The sequence below is a fragment of the Amborella trichopoda genome, chromosome 8, assembly GCF_054954075.1.
Source record: "Amborella trichopoda isolate Santa Cruz 75 chromosome 8, AtrichopodaSantaCruz75HAP2 v2.0, whole genome shotgun sequence".
Taxonomy (NCBI): Eukaryota; Viridiplantae; Streptophyta; class Magnoliopsida; order Amborellales; family Amborellaceae; genus Amborella; species Amborella trichopoda.
In genome coordinates this window covers 3643347-3654311 of record NC_142343.1, presented here as the reverse complement: position 1 = coordinate 3654311, position 10965 = coordinate 3643347, and the positions used below count along the sequence as shown (strand labels likewise).

Below are 10965 nucleotides of genomic sequence, written 5' to 3'. Positions count from 1 at the left end.
TTTGCAGAAGCTCATATAACTTCTTGGGCACGTTTGATAACCGGGATAGCCCCGTTTAGGACTAGGCTATCCTGGGATCATATGGTAACTCCTATTTGATGATGAAAATTAGCTAGAGTGATTGTGAATGTACAGAAAGACTGAGATTTTGTAAGAACAAGCAATACATGAGACAAAGACTGATGAAGTTTAATGAAAAACAGTCACTTTAACATTAAAAAATAAATAAAAATAAAAATGACGACCAGAAAGTAATTATGAAGAGTAGATGTGTTTGCCAAAGTGACAAAAAAGTCGCAGTAAATGATATCGGCACTCCCCTCATCAAAAGAACTGTAATAGAGGTGCCAAAAGAAATGCAAATAGCCTTTTGATTTTCTCCGCATATTATTTGATTTGGAGTAAGCTCTAGATCCTTTAGAACCATTTTTAATTAAAATGAAAGATTTGAAGCATTTCTGAAACTCCAGGTGAAAATGTTTGGAAGAAACTATTTTATGGAGTGGAGGAAACTCCTCAAATACTTTTGTAGGAGCTTCACACCCCTCAAAATGGTTTATGTGGTAACAGCAATGAGTCTCCTCCATCGTTTTCGAAAATTATATATTTAATAAACGGTGTGGTTTGTAGCAATCTTAAACAAACAAAATAAGGCACATCTCTAAATTTTACCTTAAATGTAATTTTGGTGTCAAAATTTATTATGATGGGATGAGAATCCATTTTCATATCTAATTATAAAATGTTAGACTCAAAAAATTCAAATCAAATTGATCTATAAATACACAAAAATCTTAAAATTAGACGGTCCAGATAATATATTGAAAGATGCACTATTTTTGGGATTTGAAATCTTTTTTTTTTTTTTTTTTCATATTCATATATCTCAAGGTCGTGATGATCAATTTGATGGTTTTCCAACTTCAAAACAGCTTTTTACGACGGATTTTTTAGGTGCACCTTAATTCTACATTTTAAGATTGCAACCTTATAAACATTTTCCTTTAATAAAAACTTGGAATAAAGGATTCAAATTATATTAAGAAAATATAAATTACATTGGTTGAAGAGAACTATGTAAAGAAACGGGAGAGGAATATTCCTAGTTCAAGACTTAATTTTTGGGCAATGTATACAATGAGACTATTTACTTTTGATATAAGGAGGTCACAATAATTATTGACTGTTAGATTAGAAATCGGGTGGTTGAGAACATGTCATTGCTTGAGCAAAATGTTTAAATTAAATTTTCTCAAATGTTGTGACACACAAACATTTATTGGATTCCATATCCAATTGCTAAAAGTGTTAGTGACCTTCTTGTATAAGAAATAGTTGGTCTCATAGTATACAATCCTTAATATTGGACGACACTTTTGGTTTTGAGATAAATTGTTTTCTTATTGGGACATGAATAGGGATATTGAAATTATGGTGGTTGAAATGGGGGTAGTACGATTTTGAAAAAATTAAAAGCTTGTACTCTTTGTGTTTTCAAGCATGCAGGAGCGCTCTCTCAACACGATATTTACCCTCTTTCGATACTCTTTTTTATGCGCATAAGAAGGGCAATTCGTTATCGAGGATATAAGAAAACAAATAGGTCTCTTTGATGTTTCTAAACTCTATGCACCTGAACTTAGAACCCACATACTAGACACCAGAGCCTTGATAGTTTAGAGACAGAAAGAGACAAAAATAGAGTAGAGAAAGAGGTTAGCTAGTGGTTTTACTCCTTGAAATCTTAGAGAAACGTGTTGTTCAGAGGCTCAAAAACATGTTCTAAATGTCTAACTCGTATGGGTAGGAGGGCCTTTATTATAAAGGACCAAGAGGATGGCCATTTAGTATAGTGGTGATTACAGGCACAACCAATCGTTACAAGTTATATGCACTTGCTCATTTAGTATAGTGGTGGTTACATGCACTTGCTCAGTTAGTATAATGGTAGTTACATGCACCACCAAGCAACAATTACAAGTTATATGCACTTGCTCATTTAGTGTAGTGGTGATTACATGCACTTACTCATTTAGTATAATGGTAGTTACATGCACCACCAACAGCTATAAGTTATACGCACTTGATGGATGCTACTAGCCTCACTTACTCATTTAGTGTAATGGTGGTTACATGCATTTGCTCATTTAGTATAATGGTACTCACATGCACCACCAACAACTACAAGTTATATGCAATTGATTGCTGCTACTAGCCTCCATCTCACAAACGACTAGATGAGCGTTGGATGTCCCACACGCATCAATGGCCAGCCATCTCATCAACGGCTAAATGATCATTGGATGTTCCACTCGCATCAACGACTAGATGACCGTTGGCCATCATCCCACACGCATCAACGACTAGATGGCTGTTGGCCGTCATCCCACACTGTTGTTGCTAACCTCCATCTCATAAACTACTAGATGGCCATTGGATGTCCCACACATTAGTGGTTAGATGACCGTTGGCTATCCCACACATGCTAGCCGTTGGATGTCCCACACACATCAATGACTAAATGACCGTTGGCTATACTAACCCTAACCTCCATCTCATCAACGGCTAAATGGCCCATCGGACGTCCCACACATTAATGGCTAGATGACTGTTGGCTATCCCACACGAGTTAGGGTAATAAAAAGAGATTGAGCCGCAAGCCTTGAGGTCATAAAAAGAGATTGAGCCGCGAGCCCAACCTATGCTTGTGTGAGAGGCAGCCTCTCATACAAATACAAAGTGCACCATCAAGCACCCTTGTGCCCATGCGCTCGCACATGCGTGTGCTTTGCATATGCACCTCCTCTCACACCTTTATACTAAAAATATAATGCACGGCAATGCGAGCTTTTAAATACAACTCAATAAACTCTCTCATCTTTAGTGTGGGACTCAAATCCACATAATTTTCTCTAACAAGTATTTTTTCAAACCCAATATACTAACCAAGAGATTTCTTGACGTTTGTTTTTCGTATGTTTGGTAAAAGTATAAAGAATAAAAAACTTGGAAATAATGGATCTGAAGTGCGTGGAGAAATATAAAACGCTTCGCTATAAGAGAAATATAAATGCAATGAGAAAGATAAAATGCTTTGGTTTAAGAGAAATAAAAGGTCAGACTGAAGAATTTAGTTAAGAATCAATGATTTAGGAACTTTCTTAAGATCGATCCTCCTTTTGGGTGCCTATTACGTGATCGAGCCTCAGAAAATCACACAGGCCAAACTTTGCTTATAGGGCCGTCCCGATAAGCAATTTTCCATGTTATTCAAAAATTCAAAATTTAATTATCATATATACTAAAATATATATAAAATTCAAATTTTTCAAAATCCTTTATGTACGGCGAGAGAGAAGAAATATGGATAGCAACGATACAGGAAAAGCTTCGATACATGAAAACAATATACTCCATTAGGAAAACAGATAAAATCATCATCATCAAAACCAGTTCCCAACTATTTGAACTATATAAATCTTAATCCGACATTCTGATCTATCAAGAGGTATACCTTCACTAAAGCTATAGGTTCCCTTATATTTTTTCATCACTCCCAACCATGTACTTTTAATCTTTTACTTGAACCAACTCGCACCTACTAACAGACGTTGTATTGAATCTATGTGACGCGTACCAATTCACCAAAATTTACTCTCTCATATTATCACCCATCGAAACAACACCTACTAAAATATGACTCTAATAAAAATCCAAAAGAAGGAAAAAGAGGAAAAATAAGTACATATGGCCCCTCTCGCGAGACCATAAGTCTAGAGAGAGACTACAAATAAAAGCACAACCTTCTCCCACGGGGCCAAGAAATCCATTAAGGATGCATTCTCCCCAAGTTTATTTGTATCAAACTAGCAAATGAGTAGTTTTCTCTCCGTTGGTAACATAGCAAATTAAGTTCCAAACCACATAAAGGGGTATATATCTAAAGGCCATTTAGAGCTTTTCATGGCTTGAAGTTAGGTTCCTTCACAATAGTCACTGGGCAAGCTGCAGTGGAAAGGACATAGTTGGACACACTCCCAAGCAAAATCCTGAGCACCCAATAGTGTTAAAATTAGTAAGTAAACATTAAAAAATAATGCAAAATTAGTGAGCAGCTATGTGCTATGCATTCAAGATAAATCTTTGAGCTTATAAAAATAATTTAGTGATGGTAATGGCGAAATATTATTGAAATGGATACACTAGTAATATAAAAGAATTTTATTGAGGTGGTCAAATTAAACAATTTATTAACCCAGTGGTTATACCTGAAAACATGTTTCGGGTCTACTCGGATTTTAGTGAGTTACTCAGGCTTGACTGCCGCCCCGCCGACCACAAAACAAGGCATAGGTGTGTACCCCATACAGTGCTTGTTCAAGTATTGTAGAAACTCAAGATGACTCACCCGAGTTTACTAGTTCAACTATTGTAGAAACTCACTCACCCGAGTTTACTGAGCACTGGGGTGAGTTGCTACAGTAATATCACTCCAATTATTGTACCATCCCACGCCACGCCACCCCACCCCACACCCAATAGTTTTTTCCCTCTCATTTTTTAAAACGTGAGGCCCTAGAGTTTTGTTTGATTTAAAACATTTGCAATTTCTTTGTAACAGATGGTGAATTTTTTGTAAAATTTGATCCTTAAGCTTGGTTTTGTGTTCTTCATTCAATCAAAGGCTTGATTTTCACTTTAAAAAAAACAGGGCATGAGAGATCTCGATTCAGATCAGTGCTCATCCAAATCTTTCAAGAACTCATCTCCTAGATCCAACCTCGAAACCCAAACGTAGTTTGGGAATTTGATTGGGCTGTGCGAGGAAGCTCTGACAAGGATTTGAGCCTTCAATTCACTTTGAGTGAGAAGACCAGGGGATCAACCTAGAAATTCTGGACATTTTTCATTTCAGAATTTAAATTCATTAAATTGATTTTTTTTATTAAACCGGTCATAATTGATTTATAGTTATTTTTTTTTTTTTTGAATGACGCTAATTTTTTATTAATACTATAATGAATTCTTATTTTTTCTATTTTTCTAACTTTTCCATTTTTAAAACTTCTTAAGCAGATAACATCGATTTTTTTCCTATTTGTATTTTATGTGCTTCCTTGATTTGTAGTTTTTAATTTTTTATGAACTGTTCTTATTTACGGATCTTTCAGCCTTTCTCACTGATTATTTCATCTTTTGGCCACTCTTTTCAAGCTCAGGCAGGGCTCACTTGGCTTGAAAAGGAGTCGAATTCCTGCCCAAGCTAGAATCGACCATTGTTCGAAAAGGTCATTTCATCCGAGTACTTCTTCAAAAAAAATGTTAAAAAAAATACAAAAGTGCTTCTAGTATTATTTGCAAACCCTAAACAAGTAGATATATGTTGATTAGGGCCGGCATTCGGCCAGGCGGCAGGGCAGCCCTGGCCCTAGCATGGTCCTTTCCTAAAGGGCCAGCCCAGGCCTGGCTCCAGACCAGGTCAAAGAGGCCAAAGCCCAAGCGGGCCGGGCTAAACAAAAAAAAAAAAAAACAACACAAGAAAAGGAAAGCAAAAAAAAATGGCCCAGCCGGGCTAAACAAAATCATAGAAAAACAACACAAAAAAAAAGAGAAGGAAGAGATAAGAAGAAGGGGGGAGGGCATGGACCACCAAACGAGAAGGAAGAGACGAGAAGAAGGGGGGAGGCCCTTATTTTTTAGGTCCGGGCCTTGCTTAGGATTAAAAAGTAAACACTATGCGTATTTTGGTTTATTTATGTTATAAACAAAATTACAAAAATGCTTATACTTGTTTAAGATTATAAATAAAAATTAAGGGTATTTAGGGTATTTTTACTAAAATAGCCAAGGCGGTGGGTGAGATAATGCTTTTCATATAACCATTGTATGGATAAATTGATTGATTTGATAACCTGGTTGATTTTTTTAAATGGTTTGACCATTTTAATGACGCCTCAAGAATATATTTATTGAATAAATAAGTTATTTGCCATATTAAAAGTACAATTTCTTATCTCCAACAGAACAAAACTTTTGATTGCAACGATTAAAAATAAATAAATAAGAAAAAACAGTACTTGATTTTAATTTTCCAATATATGACTGCAGTCGCTGTCCCCCATTACTTATCTCTCAACACCACAACAAGGTTTAGAAAAGTGCCTTGACTTTTAGCACACAGTCCCTTATAACTACAGGGATACGGTAGAATATATTTCACCACAATAAAGTTAGTACATCTATAATTATAAAATTGTAGTTTAAAAAAAAGTTCAAAACAAGTAGATCTATAAATAAATGAAAATCTTGAAAATGGACCCTGATGCACTATTTTAAGGGCTCGAAATATTTTATATATACACACATCTTGATGTCAACGATAAATTAGAGGGTTTTTTCAGACTTCAAACAAATATTTCATGATGGAATTTCGGATGCACTTTAATTATACATTTAATGTTAGGACCTTGTATAAATTTTTTTCTTGAAGAGATCACAATTACTTTTGAGACATCTGGTTTGAAATTTGATAGTCTAGGTGTCTCACGAAATTTGAAAATAATTTATTTGAACTTTGAGTTTGGTCTATAGAATAAATACAACTGCCGTATTTCACATCCAATGGTCAAAATTAATTACAAAAGGTAAGCATTCTTATTGTATACCTAAATAAAATAAAATAAAGTAAAATAAAAGATAAAAAAAAGAGGGGAGCTTAACATTTTATTATGTTTTCAAGATCTGAAAATCAACATCTTTTTATTATTACAAGTTTTTGTCGATGTTATCTAGAGATAATGTCCTGTTTTCTCAATAAATAAATACACTAAAACAATGTAAAAGTCGAGCTCTGTACCTCTTGATTTGTCCTAGACCTCTGCTTCCCATGACCAATGAATCAAGCTTCAGATCTTCAACAGCTTCACAAAGTTTCTCTCTCGCGTCTCCCCAGTAAATTTTAGCAAGCATGGTCACCTGAAATTACAATAAAAAATTAAGAGAGAGAAAGAAAGGGCGAGGAGCAGAACCCACATAAAAAATCAGCTCAAAAAACAAATGAAACTCAGAATAAATGCTTGTATGAGAGAGAAAGAGAAGCAGATAAATCTAATTCAAGTACAGAGAGAGAAATCAAGAAACCCAAAGAAACCATGGAGAAGGGCAATGGCCATATCAGATATTCTAAAAAGAATGCACCAAAATTCATAAATAATTCACTGTTGTTCGTATCAGATATAACATAAACTCCAAATAAATTTCCTAAATTGCAGAGAAAGAGCTCCAAAAACTCAAGAGAGAGATTCCAATCATACAAAAATCATAAGAAATTCCACAGAGAGATACCCACACACAAAAAACAATTATCATATAATCAAAACCCAAAAAAAAGAAAGGAATAATTCCAGAAAGAGAGATAGAGAAAGACATAGAAACACCTCCTTTTGCCTGGATGTGGTATCAAGCAAATCCAGAACCTCCATATCCGACTGGACATCGTAATGCTTCTTCAGCATATCCGGATCCCTGAACTCCGATAAAGGTATCAGAGCTGATCACCAAAACAAGATCAAAACAATTAATCAAACTCCCCATATTCATTCAAACTTCAATCAAAACCCCAAACCCCAAAACAGAGAAACCCAAAATTTTCCATCAACTGTTGAAGATCGAAAAAAACCCATGAGAGATAAACACTTACGAGACCCAGATTTAGCCCACAACTGGTTTTTCTCCTCGTCGCCTCTGTGGGACTTGACATGGATCACAAAGAGGGTATCCCCTTTGTCCAAGAGGTTTTCAATAGCCCATTTTAAAGCGTATTTGCTGCTTGCGGAATAGTCTAGGGCGACTCCTATCTTCCTGTCTCCAGGCATTTTCGACTGTGATTTTCTGCAACAATGGTATGAAATCTAGAGAGAGAAAGAGGGTTCGTATAGTGAAGAGAGATAAATAGGATACAAGTCTTTAACCTGGGTTTGCGTGGGGAGATACATTAAAGCAGCGGATTCGTCAAACCGCGTCCTTGTATATCTTGCCCTATTATTATTAGGCATGACATGTTATATACTTATTATTAGGCATGACATGTTATATACTTATAACGTTAAATAATTGCGTCCTCGCATATTGTTGTTACGCATGACACGTTATATACAGGAGAATAAACAATGTATGGGGAAAGAAAACCTGCTGTGAGATACAGAGGTGGTGAGAAAACATGTCCTGGGAGAAAACATGGCCTTGAATCTGGGTCCACGCCAGGGATTTAATTTTTATTTGTATTTTTATTTTTTAATAGTTTTAAGATTGTTGCTGGTTCTTGGAAAGGGAAAGGTTTATGTGCTATTTCTAATGTATGTTTTTCCTAGCCAGCCATCAAATTTAGATCATGCACTGTTTGATCTAGATAAGATACCTCATAATATTTTATTTTTTATTTTTCTACAAATTATATGAATATGAAATTTGGTAGGTGCTATTATCTTAATACGGCACACCTAAAAAATTATTAAAAATAAATCTTCGATAAAATATAATGACCAAACTACCTTCCTTTAAACTTTCAAGGGTATTGGGTTATTTTATTTTATATATAATATTTATTTTCTACTTTAAGAGAGGGGTAGATGCTCAACTTTTGGTTCCAAAATAGTTTGTAAAAAATAACCAAAAATAAAATAATGTTCAGGCATGACATTGTGATTAAAACTATCTTAACTGTTCATTCAAAATTAAAGGTTGAATAGGGGAAGCATATAAGACTTATGCAGTAGGGAAAGTACCTTGCCTCCTTTTAAAACCTTTTTTCATTTTTTTTTTCTTTTCTTTTTTTAGCTTATATCAAATTTTTTTCCTTTTTCACTAAATCCTCACCCTATAAATCCCTCATTTAGTTTTTTCTTTTCTATTCTCATTATGAGAAAAAGCTTGCTGGTCATTCCATCTCCACGAGAGGCACATTACTTTCTTAATAAAAGGGCGTTGGTGGCATATTTCCATTTTTTCTTTTTGATATTGTCAAAAGTATGGAAAGGGGTTTGATTAAATCCGCATAAAAAAACAGGGACAGGCAATTCTCTTATTTTGCTTGGTATTATCATACGACAATACTCTATTGAATAATGATGTTCTTGCTTTCTTTAAGAGATGCATGATTTCTTCTAGAAGATAGAAATATCTATTATTTAATGTACTGCTGATGCAAATTTTTTAATATAATGACCAGCAAGCTCTCTCTCACGATGTCCAAAATAAAAAATTTCAAATGTTCTGCCACATTTAAAACGTCAGATTTTTTCATCCAATGGCTAATAGTGATATTGACTTTCTTGTACCAATAGTAAATGGTTTTATAGTATGTTCCTATGGGAGCTACTGCACTTTTTTCAATGGATTGAATATGATATTTTTTGTAAGAGATTGTATACAATGAGACCATCGACCTTTGATGCAAAGTGGTCATAATTACTTACAACCATTTGATGTGGAATTTGATAGCTTTGATGTGTCACAAATTTTAAAAAAATATATTTTGAAGTCTAAGCTTAGTCAATGGACTAATTGTAGCCACCCAATTTCATATCCAATGGTCAATATTAATGTGATCACCTTGTATCAAAAGTAAAGGGTCTCATCATATGTTTTCTAAAAAAGCAAGAGTGATTCAACACATGAATAATTTGTTTTTTTATAAAAAACAAAAGGAAAATTATTTCGTGCGAGCTAGATGGTATTTCTACATATGCGATCAAAAAAGAGTAAAGCATCCATCTTAAAGATGGATGTAAGTACGTGTTCCATCTAAAAACAATGGAAACAAACAGTCCAAATGTTTTCTTACTATAATGATTATTTGTAGTTCTTAAGATTATTTATTTTTTCATATTCATGATCTCCATATTAGATATTACATGTCCTTAAAAATTAAGTCTTAAAATCCATCTAAAAATATATATATATTAAGAGGATTGCATTTTTACATATGCAGCTTGGTCGCATAAAAATCGGGTCCAAAACATAATGATTCTAACATCTTAAAAACATATTTTTAAATGAAGGGCGTTTTGCATGGATATTCATTATGAAATGAATGCAACCACCCAATTTCACATCCAATGGTCAAGATTAATTATGACCATCTTGTACCAGAGGTAAATGATCTCATTATATACTTTCCCTGACTGTACAGGAAAGAGTTTACATAAGGTATCAATCTCATACTAAAGTATGGTGCATCACACGAGTCCTCTAGAAGAGAGTGTTATGACGTTGGAAAATCTAAATCGGTTGGGTGGACCGACAATCCAAGAATTTAGTATGGATCAGTAAAACACCGATTTGGATTGGGATCCTACTGATTCTCTATGGCAATAATTGATCAATAAAAAAAAAGAAAAAAAAAAAACCTGGCAGAAACGACCGGTCGACTAGTTCCATTTATGACTTGGAGTTGGTTTCATCATCACTAGTTCCTTATCCAAATTGGAAAATTCCTATCCAAATGTTTCAAATTTTAAAACCATGTCGATATGTTTATAGAAATAACAATCTAATTTTGAAGCTTGAATTGGACCTTCCAATTTATGGATACTTATATCATATAAAAAACTTAAAAGGAAAGTATATAATGAGATTATTTGTTTTTGGTACATGGTGGTCACAATTAATCTTGATCTAGGTTGTGAAATTGAGTGGCTGCATTTATTTCATTGATCAAGTTTTAAATTCGAGAGAATTATTTTCGAACTTTGTGACACACTATTAGATATCACATCAGATGGTCATAAATAATCGTGACCTCCTTATACTAAAGGTAAATGATCTAATTATTTACAATCCCAAATTTAAAATTCAGCTTTTTTTGAAATACTAGGTGACTTCTATATGGAAATTCATGCGTGAGAGATCTACCCATTTTTGCCCGAGGGAGTAACTGTACATATTGCTATTGCAGGCGTAGGCTTA

The 10965-nt window shown here is 34.3% G+C and overlaps 1 protein-coding gene across 1 annotated transcript; it reads right to left on the bottom strand.

Moving 5' to 3' along the window:
* Positions 1-3640: 3640 nt before the first annotated feature.
* Positions 3641-8038, bottom strand: LOC18440209 (Adenine nucleotide alpha hydrolases-like superfamily protein). The gene is made up of 4 exons (XM_006850361.4): positions 7700-8038; positions 7437-7549; positions 6857-6975; positions 3641-4049 (listed from the first exon to the last, which is right to left on the bottom strand). Exons 1-4 carry the CDS (start codon positions 7872-7874, stop codon positions 3962-3964), a joined length of 495 nt encoding a protein of 164 aa, XP_006850424.1. The 5' UTR covers positions 7875-8038; the 3' UTR covers positions 3641-3961.
* Positions 8039-10965: the final 2927 nt, after the last annotated feature.

Excerpts from the sequence above, each read along its gene's own strand:
- LOC18440209 (XM_006850361.4), bottom strand. The coding sequence starts at position 7,874 with ATGCCTGGAGACAGGAAGATAGGAGTCGCCCTAGACTATTCCGCAAGC. Across the intron at positions 7,550-7,699 it reads GTGGGCTAAATCTGGGTCTC|CTCTGATACCTTTATCGGAG; the intron begins GTAAGTGTTTAT and ends TTTGGTGATCAG. Across the intron at positions 4,050-6,856 it reads GGTCTAGGACAAATCAAGAG|GATTTTGCTTGGGAGTGTGT; the intron begins GTACAGAGCTCG and ends TTGGGTGCTCAG.